Raw genomic sequence first — 17886 nt, 5'->3', positions numbered from 1 at the left:
CTTCACGCATAGGGGCAAATGACACCTGTCTGAATGTGGTCCAGTCACAATAACAAGGAGTTATTTGGCCTGTGGTCGACCTCCAGTGGAGAATCTGGTTCATTCATTGTGTGGTGAACTAAAAACTACAACGGTACTATCACACAGACACCAGGAGATGGCGCCAGAGCAACATGACTCCTCCCCTCTAAACTGACTGTGGTTAAAGGGCCTCATGACTGCTTGCTTGCTTGTTGACAGAACATTGTTGTCATACTTTACAGTTTGCCATGTGCACATGTTTACATTGCACCTACTTGCAAAACCAAAGGACTGCTGGATGGCATGCGATGCATCACACACACATCTAATGTAGCTTTAAAATAAAAGTCTTTGTACAAACATGTGAATGAAAACAGGAGGGCAGAAATCACTGAGAGAAGTGAGAAGCTCATCCTGTGTCTAACAGCTGTGTTGTCAGCCTTTGCTGCATGTGTTTTGCCAGCTGCAATGGAGGAAAAGCAAGGCAATCAGTGAGGGATTGAGCACATAGGGGAGGGAGGGGGGAGGCAGACGGTCTCACTCTCACAGTTCCACAGAACAGTCAGTACTGGCCTGAACAGCTGAGAACAGAGCAGGTCTCCTTCCTCCTGCTGCTGCATGCTCCTGCGAAAGCCTCACATGGAGCCACATGTGACAGCCAACAACAACAGCAGAGAACACTGTGGAGGAGCTCAGAGAGCACAGGAGCTCCCACTGCAGGGCTGACAGCCAGAGGCTATCAGCTGAGGCAACACGACAACAGGAACACACACACACACACACACACACACACACACACACACACACACACACACACACACACACACACACACACACACACACACCACTCTGATAGGCCTGTAATTGTGAATGCATAATGAAAGTGCCACGGCAGAGACACAAAGACGTCCATCTCTGCCATGTGAGGCATTTTACTGTTCTCTGAGTTTGTGAGATGATAAGAAAGGTCACTGCAGCTCTGTTGTTGACAAGAAGCTCATTCGTTTAAGAGGGGGAAGAATGTCAAATCAGCTGCTTTGCCATGGCAGCTTGAGCGCCTCACATGCAGCCACAGATATGATCTTTTCTGTTGAACGTTGTAGTTTTTTAACCTACTTTGTGCACCAGGCTGCAGCTTGACTTGCTTTTTGCAACAATAAGAACACAGCAGGAAAGACTGCCTTCGTCATGGGAACTTATAGAAATCAAATCATAGTAGCTGAAAAATTCACTTTGTTCCCGTCCATTACCCTCCAACATTACAGCTGCTAATGTAATGTAAATGAAAGGGTGTGTATTCTATAGTTCATCTCAGGACATGCAGGAGTGTAGATCTGTTTCATATCAGCTTTTCAGCCCACATGTTGCTCAGTGAGCACCTATGGGCTACGAGATGTTGGAGCCCCGCTGGCTCTGCTACAGAGATAATATATCACCTCTGGACCGACCCCAACTTTCGGCTGTCGCACGCCTGGCACAAAGCCTGGAGCTGCCATTAGGGAGTCACAGGAAGCTCTCTGGTGTCGCCCCTGAACTGATACCACTGCACAGACAAAAGGAGGGCATTTAACTCATCACTTAAGGTGTCACAACGGTGAAATTTTACCCAAAGTCTTTATCTGATGGCATTTTGACAGTGCAGACAGTGAGATTTTCCTTCCTTTGAGGAGACTTAAGTTTTTCCACATGATCATATACATCTTAACATTTTCTGCCATTAGAGCAGTTTCCGTTATTTTATGTCGTATCTTGTCTGTGCTGTTTTCTAATCTTGTTTAATGTTGCCGTCTGAATACTGCAAGAACACACTCATGTATTCACCAGTTCATGTGCCCATACAATGCTGCTAAAAATACATTTATTGAAGACATCCAGTCACTCAGCAGCATTACAGCCCATGCTTTCCATTGTTTGCCTGTCAGGAAACATTGTTCTCTTTGAGCCATTTACGAATCACTATTTGTAGTAAAAACAAGGAAACAATTGATTTTTAATGAGTCTTACTGGGAAAATGAATCAAACTGCAATGTATCATGTTGTTACGCTTATTTTTATTGATTCAGCATCAGATTTCAGGCAGTCTGTCCAGATAGCATGTCCCTGTTGTGGATATTTGTGTTCATTTTATCAGCTGATGAGACCTATATATAATAAGAATCTGATACAGCACATGATCTGAGTTTTCAGTTTTTAAAAGACGATATCAACGGCATAATTTTTAAAAGCTTCTTGCTCATTCAATCTTGACTATAAAGGTTATTGAAAATGGCTGAAGAACTGAATGTTTGCCTCCAAAATGTAGTGGAATAGAGATAGACAGGAGCACAACATGGAAATACAAAAGTAGACTACAAGTGCATAGAAAGTGTACTTGAGTAAATGTACTTAGTTACATCCCATCACTGTTTAAAGTGGATCCCTGAACACTCATTGAAAGCCTACGTTAAACCTCCTAAAAGCTAGAAGTCAAACACAAATGCCAGCATTTGCTCATTTGGATGAGTAAACCTGCAGTCAAGAATAAAAAAAAGATCATGTAGAAAAAGCCAAGAACACAGCTGACGTCAGTAAAAAAACACGACAATAATGATGACTAAACTGGATGCTGACAATGCTGCTGCAGATGAAGGCGAGCGTAATGATTCACCTCCTTTCCTCTAAAATAGAAGCTGCCGGGCTATATTTGCCCTTGCGACCATGGTGACCACTGTCAAAATATGACATCAGAAGAGATGTAAAAGAGCCAACTCGTGTACATGTGACATTTCCAGAGGAGCTGTGGAGTAAGACATCAAAGACTCAGAAGCAAAGAGGCAAATCTATCTATCTATCTATCTATCTATCTATCTATCTATCTATCTATCTATCTATCTATCTATCTATCTATCTATCTATCTATCTATCTATCTATCTATCTATCTATCTATCTATCTATCTATCTATCTATCTCCTGTTGTATCCAGTAAAACTGACCACTGCCTTTGAAAGCGGGTAAATCCCTGCCATAATATCCACAGGAAGGAAGGAGGAAGTGGGGCAGAGTTTCACATGCCCGAAGCTTTGTCAAACTTTGTCAGTACATGGCTGTATGTGGGCCATCGCTGGCACAGCTTGACTGAGAAAACGGGGCCACAAGAGCCGGTGGCAGCAACCTGAGAGGCAGCCAGAATGTAGGTTAACTATAAGTTATGTAACGTGGACTGTTTGCTCTCACTGTTGTCTGTGTGCAGATAGGAGACATGATCATTTGTCAGACACAGAATATAACGACGTTAGAGAAATCAGCTGTGATTAAATCAATCTACACTGAAGTGCAATATGTCACTTCTTTACATGACGTGTGAATGGCAGTGGAGCTGAAAGAAGTGCAGAAATCAGGTCAGGAGTCTGGGTCACTTTGATGGCTGTGGTGATAAAGTGCAGAAATACGGCATATTGTGACTGAATGGCCATGTATTTGCCACTGTAGCCTAAAAAAACGACGCTGCAGTGCCATTCCGCTCTAGTGAGGTATTAATTTTGCTGCGTGACTCGCCTCTTTCTCCGTGTCCTGAAAAGGCTGACACATTTAAGGCACCGCATGCAGCCGAGTCACACTGAGCTCAGTAACAGCCTGCAAAAGGAACAGGAAACTCCAACTGTATTGCACAAATGTATTTTTGTCCAGGCAGTGTGATTGTACTATAAATAGCCATGAAGCCTCACGTAGCACTTTGATCATGCGTTATGAGTAAGTCACAGCAAGATCTCAGCAAAGGGAGGAGAGACTGGATGGATGCACCTTCAGGCTGTGAAATCTACCGTATATCACACATCCGGGCTTAGATCAGCTTTAGCAGATAGTAAAAGGCATATTTTGAGTTCACACACTGTAAAAGAATAAATTACAAATTGTGAAAATACTAATTTTACAGGTGGACATTATTCAGCATGTTATTTATATTTTTTAGTGTGATTCTACGATATGCGACCTGTAATTGAACACAGAAAATGTGTAAAATACCAGTTAAAAAACATGCTTTTCTTAAATCCTTAAAATTACTTATTTAATTAATTTTATTTAATGGCTTTTAATTGTAGTTGATCGTTGACACCTCACAGATTATGTCTTATTTTCTATTTTGAACTGTAAAGTACTTTTTAAATGTGCTACATAAATAAAGTTGACTTGATTTAATATACATAATTCTTCTTTCAAATAATAAATATTATAATAAAAACTTTAAAATACTTGTTAAAATTATTTACCTTTTTACTCCCTAATATACAGAATTTTTCTTTTAAACACTGGCAAGTATTGATAAAAAAACATCAACGAAATCTTTTTTACCTGATTTACATCCTGTAAACATATTGTAGATTTTAAGGTGGAATGTGATAAAAGCAGGAATTAACATTAAGGAAAATGCAGATTTTTCAGGTGGACATTATTCAGATTTTTTTTTTCAGTCAACATGTAAATCTATCATTTTTTTGGTGTGATTCTGCGATATGCAACCGGTAATTTAACACAGAAAAATTCTAAAATACCAGTTAAGAAAATAACGTACTATTCTTAAATCCTTAGTATACATAATTCTTCTTTCAAAATATGCAAAACAATAATTATTTTTAATAGCCAATTTTAAATACAGTTGAAATAGTGTCACACATTGTAAAAAAAATTACTATTTGTGAAAATATTTATTTTTTTAATTATTTACAGTTTTTCTTTTTTTTTACCGCAAGCATGTAAATGCCATTTTTTTCTGTGATTTACTAATAATATTTGTCATTCAATAAACGGGTAAAAACTTTACAATACTAGTTAAAATTATTTACTTTTTTTGGTGTGATTCGAGAAAAATTCTAAAATACCAATATTGTAAAAAAAAAAAAAATTGACTATTTGTGAAAATATATATTTTTTAATTCTTCACAATTTGTCTTTTTTTTTTTTACCACCAGCATGTAAATTATTTTTTTTCTGTGATTTAATAAAATAAAAAAATGGTAAAAACTTTAACTAGTATTTTAAAGTTATTTACCATTTTTCAACCGTGAATATATGTAATTTATCTTTCAAATATTGGCAAATAATGATAAAATAACAACATTTTTTGCTGATTCAAATACTATAAACATATTGTAGATTTCACAGTCAAATATGGTTAAAACAGGAATTAACATTAAGAGAAATAATGAATGTATTTTTATGATTACACATTGTAAAAAAAACAAAAACAATTTACTATTTGTGAAAATACATTTTAAAAAATTATTTACAGTTTTTTAATTTTTTTTACAATCAGTATGTAAATTATAACTTTTTTCTATGATTTACTAGAAAATATCTGTAATTCAATAAAACAGGTAAAAACTGTAAAATACTACTTTAAATTATTTATAGTTTTTCATCCCCTAATATACATAATTTTTGTTTTAAATATCGGCAAACATTGATATTTTTATCTTATTTAAATACTATAAAAGTATTGTAGGTTTTTACAGTTGACTGTGGTAAAAGCAGGAATTAACATTAAGAAAAATACTTATTTTTCAGGTGGACATTGTTTAAAGGAATTACCTGAGTTTTTTTTAGTCATCACGTAAATTAATAGTTTTAATAGTACTTTAGCCAAACAAGGAGCATCTGTAAAAGTAACAGTAAATTTAAAAGTAAATCTTTGCTATTTATGTGCTGTTTCATTGAATTAATCCACCCATTTCTCAACATGCCGGTCAGTGGAGGAGAAACACATGCATGCACTGTAGTGATCCCAGCCAAAGTGGGTCACATTCCCATAACACACTTCCACTGAGGTCGAGACAAGACGTCCCTCCTCTGGCCACAGAATCTGGACCAAACAGATATTTAGGCATTAGTTGTTTATTTGTTTGTGTGTTTGACTCTTCGAACTGACGTGTGGAGAGGGTCAAAGTGTTTTCAGCTTGTCCGTCTTTCCGTTCATCTGTCTGTCCATCTGTTAATCTGACGCTCTGCTTGTCTGCTTCCCTGAGCTTCATTTTCCTCCCAGCCAGGGACGCAGAGTAGCCTATGATTATCTTTAAAAGCAGAGACACTGGAATGTTAATCCAGTCAGTTTACTTTTTCCCACTCACTAGTTTCTTGCTATTTAAATAAAACTCACTTTGGGGAGTTCAAACCTCAGTATGTGTCCAGATAAACTTTAACACAACATCTGTTTGGAAGAAACATAGTATGAAAGTAGGGATGAGGATTTTTTTTCCTTTACAGCTGGGGGCTTTACACCCAAATCCATAATCCTGTGCATCTTCAGCCCCTGTGCACTGTGGGGAGTTTCCTGGAGTTCAGTACAATCACCACTACCAAGAAACACTGTAACAGGAGTCATATTACAGTAAAACAACATGAATTCCAAGAGGCATGTGTCACCTTTACAAGGTGATCACAAGAAATCTGAAGGCACTAAAAAGCAGGAGGTAATGAAAGAATGAATTTTAAATTGTATTTATCTACAGGATACTCCTTTCCTATTTTGCCTTTAAGATTCCTTTGTTTAATTGATTAGAATTAACATGGAAAAGGCTCAATTTTAATGCTTTAAGACAGCACGCATGTCCCTAACATGTTCATAAATGTATCTGACAATAATCACCAGCTGGAGGGTGTAAAGGTTATTGATTTAGCAGCACATCACTGGTGGTAACAATGTGAAGGCAGCAGACAGGAATCTGTGGGCAGCAGCGAGAGTCATGAGCGTCTCCCGCCTCTGCGTGTGTCACCGTCTGCGTCAGGACAGACAGGGGAGCCCAGAGAAGAGGGAAGCGAGGCAAGAGCAGTCGCTGCAGAGAATTTACTGCTTTGTTGGTCATTTTGCCCTGATTTAACGGCTGAACTGGCACTAAATGTGAATTTTGAGCGCCAGTAAATGTCTTGAGATGTTTCAGTTGAGGCTAAAAGTCGAAAATGTTATCACTTTTACCTTAGCCTGTTGTTTTGTCCTTTTGCGATGGAATTACCTAATTCTGAAACGGTTAAAAGAGACGTCAAAGCGTTCTGTAAGTTTGAATCACTTATATAGAGACGTTGCCGTTGCTCCATGGAGCTAAATACAACATAGCTGTGATACTTTTAGCTTGTAAACTGACTTTTCGGAGGATTAGCTTGCGAGCGCGGAGGTTGTGCGCATGTGCAGTATAACAACTCAGTTCCGGGTGGTGAATTATCTTGCTGCTGCTTCGCGTGTCTTCGGCAGCTCCCAGCCAGTCCTCTCATGTTCACACTGGTACTACTGTGTAGCTGCACATAAACACAGGCGGACGCACAATGCTCAGCTGGCTGGACCGACGACAAGACCCCAAACTTCGTGTCAAATTCAGCGCCCTTTTTGTCACTATTATGCTACCTTTTACTTCGTGGTGAGTAAGTCTTTAAAACAACCGCTGTCTGGGTCACTGTCAGTAATGTTTTTATTTTTTTACGTGTATCACTTCGCGTTATGTTGCATTACGTAGATTTCAGTGAAATGCGGCTAATTACAAAAGCAGCTAGCGTGTAAAATGAGCACTGACACGGAGGTTGAAAGTAGTTTTGGAAAACTTGAACGACTCCACGTAGCAGTTTGGGAGTTTTTGCTCGGATTTAACTGTCTGTGCTGTGAAGAAAGCGGGGAACAGTGTTGTCATTGTGGCTGACATGAGCGTCGTCAGTGTGTGTGTCCCTCCGCCAGAGGTGAAGAGGTCAGCTGCCTAATGACTGTTATTATGGCAAACAGGAAAGCAGTGCCGCACTCCTCCAATGAAAAGCCCGTGTGACACCCGCGTTACATTCCTGCAGGGATTTAAAGCGTGACCCCACACAATAGTGAAATTATTACTAACTTATACTAGTATGTTTCTACTATTTAAACACCCACCTTCATGCATACACTATAAAACAAAAACATGAACATCTCTCAAAAAATGACAGCCAGGGTGCCAGACAAAAAAATGTAATACTGTAAAATGCAAAAATTATCTCTGTGTAATTTTTTTTTAGCTGGCTTAAAAACAGAAAAGATAATGCAATTTTTATGATTGCACATTGCAAAAGAACACATTGTTTGTAAACAAATCCCAATTATATTTTTTCTTTTTTTCTTTTATTATTTTTAATTTTTTTTTAGATGTTATCTGTAATTCCACGAACAGGGAAAATCTCTAAAACACTAGTTATTTTTTTTTTGTTTATTTTTACTGTTATTAAATCTTTAAAATACATATTTTAAAAACATTCAAATCGGTCACATATGTTATTTTTTCAGATTTAAATACACTTAGAATCATGTAATTTTATGATCACACATTGTAAAAACACAATTTTAAAAAATACATATTTATTGTTTAATGCAGACATTATTTATTGTTTTGGCAACTTTTTTCTGTAATTAGATATTATTTGTAATTCCACGAACAAGAAAAATCTCTACAACACCTTTTTACTATTATTAAATCATTAAATTACTTTTTTTTTTAAAGAAATTTAAAATCATGGCACTTATCTGCAAAATGTTATTTTTTTCTGATTTAAATACACTTGGAATAGTTTAATTTTATGATCACACATTTCAAAAACACAATTTTTTTTAAAATTAAGATTTTTTTAAAAATCAGATTTTTTTTTAAAGGACATTATTTACTGTTTTGGCAATTTAATTTTTTGTTATTTACCGTGAACCTGTAAATTAAAAGTTGTTTATTATCTGTAATATAACAAAACAAGAAAATCTGCAAAATCCCAGTAAAAATTCAGCGCCATTTTTTAATCCATAATATACAGAATTTTTTTTTTCAAAAACTGGCAAGTATAGGAAAAGTAGCAATATTTTAGCTAATTAAAGACAGTAAAAATATTGTAATTCTACAGTTAAACAGTAATAGAATGTATTAACATTTAGCAAAAAAACTAGTTTTTGATGTAGATGTTATTTACAGGATTTCTTTCACAGTCATCAAATAAATTTATAGTTTTTCTGTCTGATTTTACTATCTGTAAAGTTTTGCTAAATTGATACAGAAATTACAGTTACACACTGTTGAATGACATTCATATTTTTACAGTGCATTGCCAGTTACTCCTGTGCATTAAATACACTGTAGTCCCCCTCCTACTTCACGTGAACGCGCACGTGCACTGTGCTGCTGCTGCTTTGAACCTTTAAATTATTGATGTGGTCTCAGCGGATACCTCTACGTACAGTGAAGTCTTTCTACCCTGTCAGATATTAAATGTAATACATGTGATGTAATTGGGACAAGAGGCAGCTATAATAATAGTCCACTGCAGTATTCATTAGAAATACTCTTTTTTTATTTTAGGAAACACTGAGCAGGCATGCAGGTGTTTTGCAGACATTCCTTTACATATCCCCATTTAGCAGAGGGCTGAACTGTGTAAACAGTGTAATGGCACTAGAAGCTGAGCTGTCTCTTGTTTCACCTCCTATTTGCTGATGGATCCAGGAAGTTGCTCTCTCTGGCTGCACACACACTCACTGGTTTAAGATATTTGCTTACTGCAGACAATCAGAAGCCCCTTGTGCTGTGGACTCTGATTGACTGTGTGTTAGTGGCAGTGGCAGAGTCTAGACCGTCGGTGCACGGAGTCCCTCAGTGGTTTACATCTACTTTTTATTTATGGCAAGAAGAAATGTCAGTGTTTTACTTGGTGGATGCAAATGCTGAACAGTTTCAGTGGCTCGTGTTTGCTGAGAGCTTCCCCCCTGTTTTCTCTCTGGGGACGCGACAGAAAGTTCAGTCAGGTGTTGCTGGATCATAATGGCGTTTACTGACTCTATTAGTCTTAGATTTTTGCTGCATATCTGACAAGTTATTGGGCTCTTTTTTCCATTTACAGTGTTACAATGTTTGATTTTGCAGCTAAACCTGTAATGTTTATATCAGTAAATGTTAACCGAAAAACAGTCCATTTAAATGGTAGAAGTTACCTCGAGATAAAGAGGAAGGGGGCACAAATGATGGAAAACAACATGAAATAGTGATTGAAACCTGGCATATTTGTTAGCTTCATCCATCTGTTTATGCACAGGTAAATGGAGCGATTATGTAAAATGGTCTGCTGAAATTGTTGCGATCAGGCAGTTATGTAATAGTTGTGACAGGACGCTGTTTAGAGCTTCCTCAGGTCAGAAGGTTCTGAGTGTTGGAAAAAAACACAAATTATAAAGTGATTATTCAAATTTCAGACATAAACATGTCTCTGTCATGATCACAGCTGTTACAATATCTAAACTTAACTGGAGAAAAGATAAATGCGTAGTTAACTAGTCTTGATAATTAAATAATCAGAATTTATTTAAGCTAAAATACCCAAAAACTGTCCAGCTCCAGCTGTGAATATTTGCTGGTTTAGCTTAAATCTGTGATAAAAACTAAACATTTGGGGTTTTTTGTTGCTAATTAGTATAGTTTTAAGAAAAAATAAATGAGTAATTTTACAGTTTTACAGCAGCGATAGCCCAAGCCAATGAATAAATAAATTGATAACATATTTTGCATATCAATAAAAACATAACTGCCCCTAATTAAGCAATAAATCTGAAGTTACGGCTGCCTGACTCCACTTTTGGAACATACTGTGCTTAACAGCTTGTTCTTTACCACAACTTGACACCACACTCTTTTTCAGCATTCCTCAGGAGTTTTGTAAACTCTTGCCAAGGTTTGTAACCCTCAAATTATTCATGTTGGGATTTATTTTCCATGTTCATATCCAGAAATAGCAATCACTTGAACCACTACACCCCCAGCCTTTAGCCTACACCCATTGGATGGTCCATTTCCACGTATTCTTCACAAAAAACTCAAGGAATCATTGGAATGTTAATTACTCTGCGGGGAGAAAAAAAAGAAGAGCTGTTGATTTTTATACTTTTTTTTTTTTTTTTTACTCTTAAGTTCTCAGCTGGTTGTAAATGAAAGTAGGACTTGAGTTCACATTCGTACACTGATAGAACCTCAGTTTGTTGGATAATCAGTATCAAGATATAATTAGCCTAAACAAACTTGCGGCCTGAAACCGGCTGGACCAGCAGAGAAGCAGCTTTTCACAGTAATGAACTCTCATTCCTCCAGCTGTCACTTTCAGTACCTGCAGAAAACATTTGTTGCCTTCAGCAGACGTGGGAAAATATTGTTGTTACTGAACTGATAAATTAATTATTGACTCATGTAATGTCTCATGAGTGTTGGAAACAAGTGCTGCTCTTAGGATAAATCACACAGTGCACGGCTTTTCCTTTTTAGGTTCTTGATCTGAGCATTTGTAGCATCTTAATTATTTAAATCTTTCCTTTTGTGTTCATGCAGAATGTACATCAGCCACCACAGCCACAAAATGAGAGGCATCCTTAAGAGAAAGTTCGCAGAGGTGGATGAAAATCCCAGCTACTCCTCCTCCTCCTCCCCCTCTCCTCCCTCCTCCCTCTCCTCCCCTGCCTCCTCAGAGGGGGAGTCAGACGGGGAGGGCAGCTTGTCTGAAGATTTCACACCTCACAGTCCTTCTTCATCCACCGGTTTGCCCAGTAAGTCTCCAAACCACCGTTTTTTTTCCCCTCCCCTGCGTCTTTCAAATAATGCAAACCTCTTCCTTATCTGCCCATTTTCCCATCAGTGTTTTATAGGAGTATCTCTTATCGCCCCACAGCAGCACAGTTATGACTGACTGATATGAAAACGCTAACCTTAGGCCAGTTCTAGATAATAGAAACGCAGAGAATGAATTGCCTGTCTGTGCAATTGTGTAGATCATTTGCCTAGGCGATAGGAAGTTGTGGCATCGATTTGAATGCTGGGTCTCTTTAACCCTCCTGTTGTCATTTATTTACAGGCAAAAAAAAAAAAATTGCTTCCTTGTCTGAAAAAAATCCAGCAAAAAACTCCCCATATTTCTGAAAATTTGCAAAACCTTCAGGAAGAAAATTCCAGTAATTCCTTAAAAGCTTCCTTTGAAAGTTTTATTTTTAAAAAATCCCCCAAATTTGGCAAGAAAATTCTTGTAAATATTTTCAAAAAATGAATAAAAATCTTCCAAAAAATTCTAAAAATATTTAAAGTGATTCCATATGTATCAGTAAAACTTCTACTATTTTCTTTAAGAACATCCACAAAAAAATCAACCAAAATACAGCAAATTTTGCTTTGTTTTGGTTGATTTTTTTGTGAATGTTCTTAAGAAACCTTTTTACCATTTCTTTTTTTCCACCAAAAAAATGTTCAGAGATTTCCCAAAAATGTTAAAAATGTGGACCTCAGAAGTTTCACTGTGAAAATATATGTTTTTTTCCCCACATTTTCAAACTTTAAAACAGGTCAATTTGACCCGCAGAACGACACGAAGGTTAAACGAGTTATAGTGAACGTCTTTATTAAGGTATCACAAAGCTGCACATCTCTGAACAGTCTGAACTGTTAGGGTTTAAAAAAAAGAATAGCAAACCTGTTGTTATCTTTGTGATCTGTAATATACAGCTAAAAAGAGGAAAATAATGAAAAATAAATATTAAAATGTAACACTAGAGGTCACAGTTGCATCAGAATGAATGCTGATTAATGCAGTTTAATTATTGCAATAGAAATACAAACAATAATTGCTCATGCAGTAGGCTGGTAGACTTCTAAATAGGCTGTAAAAAAATGAATGATGAATGGATCCTGGAGGATATGGAGCTACTTCCAGGTGAGGAGAAGAACAAACTACACCAACATACAAGAAACAAAACTCAGACACGCCGTATATGTATATAAAGGAAGTAAAAACATGCACATGAGAGAAAAGTGAGACAAGAGGAGAAGCAGATTGTCCCAGAGGAGAAAGATCCAGAATATCTGGAATGAGACTCTGACAGCCAGAGGAGAGTGAAAGGTCCCAGGACGGCCAAAGGACCAGGAATGAGAAAAAAGAGGACGGAGAGAGACACGCGCAGTTGTGGAGTCTGGTGTGCAAACAAACAGAGTTAGAAGGATGTTTTCAGAAACTTTACAGTAATCTGGTCAGCAGGAAAAACACGGTCTCTGCTATAAGCACCAGGCTTAATAGATTCACTGTGGAAGAGTTTAGATAAACAAAGCAGCCGAGACGAGCTTAGTCAGCCGGTCGCAGTTGTTTACCGACTTTTGCAACCAGAGCTCAGCCTCAGTTATTTGTGAAGGTCAGACAATTTGTTGAAGTCACCTGTTACACCAAACAGTGACTTGATGGATATTCAAAACGAGACTGTCTAATTGCAGTCTGCTAAGCCTCCGAATGACAGCAGCCAGACGCTGGTTTGCTTCTCTCTGCCTCCCTGTGCTGCTGATCTGTCCATTGTTGCAGGAGACCCCCTTTCCTGGTATTTCCTTTCCACATGTATGTTCAAGTATTGACCCTAGCAACTGTATTGAAGCACCTGCAGTGTGTCCTCTAGTGGCCGCTCAGAGACCTACAAAGCCTGTGGCAGAGGTCAAGGCCTGCATTTATTTCAGGCATCCAGGAATTACTTCTAGGAATCGTACTTAAAGTTAAATATGGACTTAAAATACTCCTGCTGTGCGTCAAAATAGCACTTTGTGTGTATTTGTGAAGCATTCACCTCAGACTTTGAGCGTGCAGGAGTCCTTCTGGGAGAGTGTCAACATTTTGTTTTAACCCAGATGCTCACTTTACAGCTGGGCCTCTATTTATGTTTTTTTTTTTGTGTGTTTCTTTTCCGATCAGTTCAGTCCATCCTCAAGAGGCCAAAGCTTGCGAGTGGACGGAGCAACGTTCGCTTCGATCAGGTGACTGTTTTCAGTTTCCAGCACTGCCAAGGCTTCACCAGCGTTCCCAGCCGTGGAGGTGCAACGTTGGGCATGGTGAGGAGACACAGCGCCCTCCACAGGTACACGGTGGCAGAGCATGCACTGGAACAGCGACACAGACGCAGAGAGAAGCTCAGACAAAGACGGAAAGAGGAGAAGTTGGAGGCACTGAAGCACAAAGTAAGTACACGTTAGTTTTTTTCTACTTTTCACTCCTTCTCTGTGCATCAGTTCTCTTACTGTATCTGATGTGTTGATTCCAGTTGATCATCAGTGGAGCCATCGACCAGCGAGATGCAGACAGACTCACTCTGGATCAAATCCCAGACGGCGACTCTGACTTTCACATCAGTGACGCTGAGCTGGACGATCGAGGTTTCCTTCTCCCGTTCTCTTCCAAACAGCGACAAGCTCTTCTGCAGGCAGCAGGGGTGAAGCACATCGACAAGGAGGAGAAGAGGCAGCTTCACGACCTGAGACTCTCCAGAGAGGCCTGTGGATGTGACTGCCAGGGCTTCTGTGAACCAGAGACCTGCGCATGTAGTCTGGCAGGCATCAAGTGTCAGGTACAACACGTCGTCACTGCAGATATAGTTGTTGTGCAAACCTGATCTGGCCGGGATAAGTCTCTGTAGTGCATCTTATTGTGTGAGTGGATGTAATGTTAAATTTTTAGCATCGGAAATTTGAACATATTTGAATGTGAAATTGTAGTTTGAGGTTGCTACACATCTGATATACATCAGTTGCACAGTGGGGTGCAGTCTGATAGTATATAGTGTGACAAACAGTAGAAACTAGTCCAACATTTGAGATTTTACCATACTGTTTATCTACTGTAATGCACTGATTATCATTTACTTTTAGCTAGTTATTTCAGTGTGCCAAAAATGAGGTAAAATTAGATATACTGTAATTGAAGGCATGTTCTGCATCACCTAGATGAATTGGTACAGGGGGTCCTCGACTTAAGTTGGAATTCCGTTCTTATGGATGTTGATTATCTTTTTGTTTATCAACCAGAAATGCCAAAAAATTCTCATTTTCTCTGTGTACTTTCTTGGACATACAGGTGGACCGCTTTAGCTTCCCATGTGGCTGCACTAAGGACAGCTGTGGAAACACTCAGGGACGCATTGAGTTCGACTCCAGGCGTGTTCAGACACATTACATCCACACGGTCATGAGACTCGAACTGGAGAGGCGAATCCAGGATGAAGCGCTCATCCCAGAGGAGCAGACTGGACTTCCAGAGGAGCTCCAGGAGTACGAGGACCAGGATGAGATGCACCTGGAGCAGAGTGAACAGGACAAGAGCTGTCCATTTGGGTTTAGTTTGGAGGAAGACGGGCTTCCTGTCACCATGCCCACCGCTCCATCGTTCCATTTCATCCCAGAGCGTTTGGCCGTGGAGGAGAACAGCTGCAGCAGCGACATGACCGAATCCTCCTGCTCCTCCTCTGACTCTGAGTCTGGAGGAAACCTCAACGGAAGTCCGAATCTTCCTGACGTTGATGGAGGGTTGAACCATGCTCTTAGTCTCTGTGAAAATAATAATTACTCGTCTTCGTGCAGCCAACTGAGGCGCATAGAACCACTGATGCAGCACAGCAGCAGCAGCTCTGCAGTTCACAGCACAACTACTGACAGTGTGGGACCACGGACAGCACTCACAGACAATATCAGCCGGACCTCAGTCACAGATTATCTGGATGAAAATGCGAACCAAGCCAGAGATTTCTTTGAAGATGCCTCTCTTGAGGGCTTCCCTAACACCCCCTCCCCCACCGTAGACTATTCCTTAGGAGGGTACATGGACCTGAGTCTGTCCTCTGAATCCGACCTGGAGTTCTTTGACAGCGACTACCCCTCTGGTCCACTGCACAGCTCCTTCAAAGCACACAGACACCCGGACAGTTTCCGCCACCTGCAGCTGTGCAGTTCTGTTAATCTGCCACAATACGAGTCGAGCACCCACCTCCTGGAGTCTCTGATCGGCCTGACCGACCCGAGCACAGAGCAGATATCCAGCTTTTGTAGCTGATTTAAGGAGTTGTTGTGCTGTTAAAAGAAGCTGTATGAGAGAAAACAATGTAAAGAGCACTGCTTTTATGTATTTGTAATAATAATTAAATGTACAAAGAATGATTGATAACATATTTTTACTTAGCTGGATATTTTTTCTATTCCCTAAAAATTATTTGCCTTTGTTTTTAAAAGAAACCACACTTGAGTAATTAATATATGTCTTGTTTTTTATTTACTAAACTTAAACAATGATCTCTGACATATTTAATTTCTTTTTTTATCATGACCACCGACAATATTTGATTCTGATGGATGCAGAGTATGAATTATTTTTAAAAGTCCTGTTACCAAAAGTCAAGAAAGGGAGGAGCAACGCAGAGTTACCATTTCAAGAGCACATCGTCCAAAAATATCAATAAAAACACCCGTATGCTGCTGGAAAGTAACAACATGTAAGCAGATGAATCCACTCGTGAAGGACTTTCAGCGACTGCCGGGTTTGCGGTGGATTATCCATTATGTGCTTAACAATGTTTAGAATATTTCTGTGTTAGAGGAATAAAATAAAACATTTTTATTTATTTAATCACTGGTTTCACATTTGTTTGTTGTGTGGCAACTTCACACAAGAAACAGACACTGAGCAGACAGAAAGTAGTGGGAGCAATGGTAAAGCAATGGTTATTGTTATTTATTTCAATCTCCAGTATCTAACTTGGTATCAGCCAATGAAAGCTTTAGAATCAAATATATGCCCAAAATATATGATGACAGGCTGGCAACACCTTTCAGGCTAAAAATATACAACTTTATTTGAAAATATTGCATAAATAATATGGCGTATTCTATTGGTACGTTCGAGTAGTTTTCTTGTTTTTCCCAGTTAATGTGTAGATTTGAAAAGCTTTATAGTTGTTTTCTTTATAGTTATGTGTCTGCTAGCGAGCCATCACAATACGAATTGTTTAATAGAGCTACAAGGATTAACCAGTTATTGTCAACAATAAATTAATTGCTCTCTGCATTTAGGGGGGAAATGTGCCTGTAGAGGCAAAAATCAAATATTATGGTGAAACAGGCAGTTTTATTCTACATTATGTAAATGGAACAAGTGTAGTCAATCACATTATTGATGACTTAGGTGTCTAAAATGTCCCACTGCACTGCAGTTAGTCTGTATGTGTCAAAATATAACTGAGGGACTTTTGAAGTCCATGGGATATATTTTGCATACATTTTAGTGAAAAGTAAAAATTAAAAAAAAAAAACTAATGTTTTTATGTTTAATATGATCATGTCATTATTATTTATTATGAAAACAATCACTTATTAAAAATGACTGGATATCACTAAAATCTCAACTAAATAATCGTCCCAATTTAATAACAACCACCTTCTAACCACCTATTAAACAATAACAAAATGAGCTGATTCGAAAATTGTTTTGTGTTCTTTTTATTAGGTTCAGATAATCATAACAGCTATTTTTTTAGTAATATAACAAATTTTATATGGACAATAACAAATTATATCAGTGGCCGAAAAGTCGTTTTCAACTAAATTCCATCCATCCTCTATACACCGCTTTTATCCTCACTAGGGTCGCGGGGGGTGCTGGAGCCTATCCCAGCTGACTCGGGCGAAGGCAGGGGACACCCTGGACAGGTCGCCAGTCTGACGCAGGGCTTTCAACTAAATTCGCCATTACAAAGAAAAAAAAACCAAAAAAAAAAACACCCAGATTTCTCTGTTGAGCTAATTACAAGGTGGATGTTATTCAGTTCGGAAGGTTATTTAGTTGACACTTTAGTGATATCCAGTCATTTTTTCTTGATTAGTGATTGTTTCCATAATAAATAATTATGGAATATGTGAAGACATGATCATAATGAACATGAAAAACATTCGGGGTTTTTTAACTTCTAATAAAAAATGTATGCAAGTCCCTCAATTATATTTTGACAATTTAAAATAATAATCAAATAAATATTAAAATATGATCAATTCAAAAATATTTGTAACTTTTACAAATGTTAG

The 17886-nt window shown here is 38.2% G+C and overlaps 1 protein-coding gene across 1 annotated transcript; it reads left to right on the top strand.

Annotated features, from left to right (window-relative positions):
* Positions 1-7235: 7235 nt before the first annotated feature.
* On the top strand, positions 7236-16435 carry LOC110960374 (cysteine/serine-rich nuclear protein 2-like). The gene is made up of 5 exons (XM_022207593.2): positions 7236-7404; positions 11353-11567; positions 13739-14001; positions 14085-14387; positions 14894-16435. Exons 2-5 carry the CDS (start codon positions 11354-11356, stop codon positions 15863-15865), a joined length of 1752 nt encoding a protein of 583 aa, XP_022063285.2. The 5' UTR covers positions 7236-7404; position 11353; the 3' UTR covers positions 15866-16435.
* The last annotated feature ends 1451 nt before the right edge of the window (positions 16436-17886 follow it).

This window comes from Acanthochromis polyacanthus, chromosome 9 (assembly GCF_021347895.1).
Source record: "Acanthochromis polyacanthus isolate Apoly-LR-REF ecotype Palm Island chromosome 9, KAUST_Apoly_ChrSc, whole genome shotgun sequence".
Classification (NCBI taxonomy): Eukaryota; Metazoa; Chordata; class Actinopteri; family Pomacentridae; genus Acanthochromis; species Acanthochromis polyacanthus.
The sequence above is the reverse complement of the archived record's forward strand: the minus strand, read 5'-3'. Positions and strand labels throughout refer to the sequence as shown.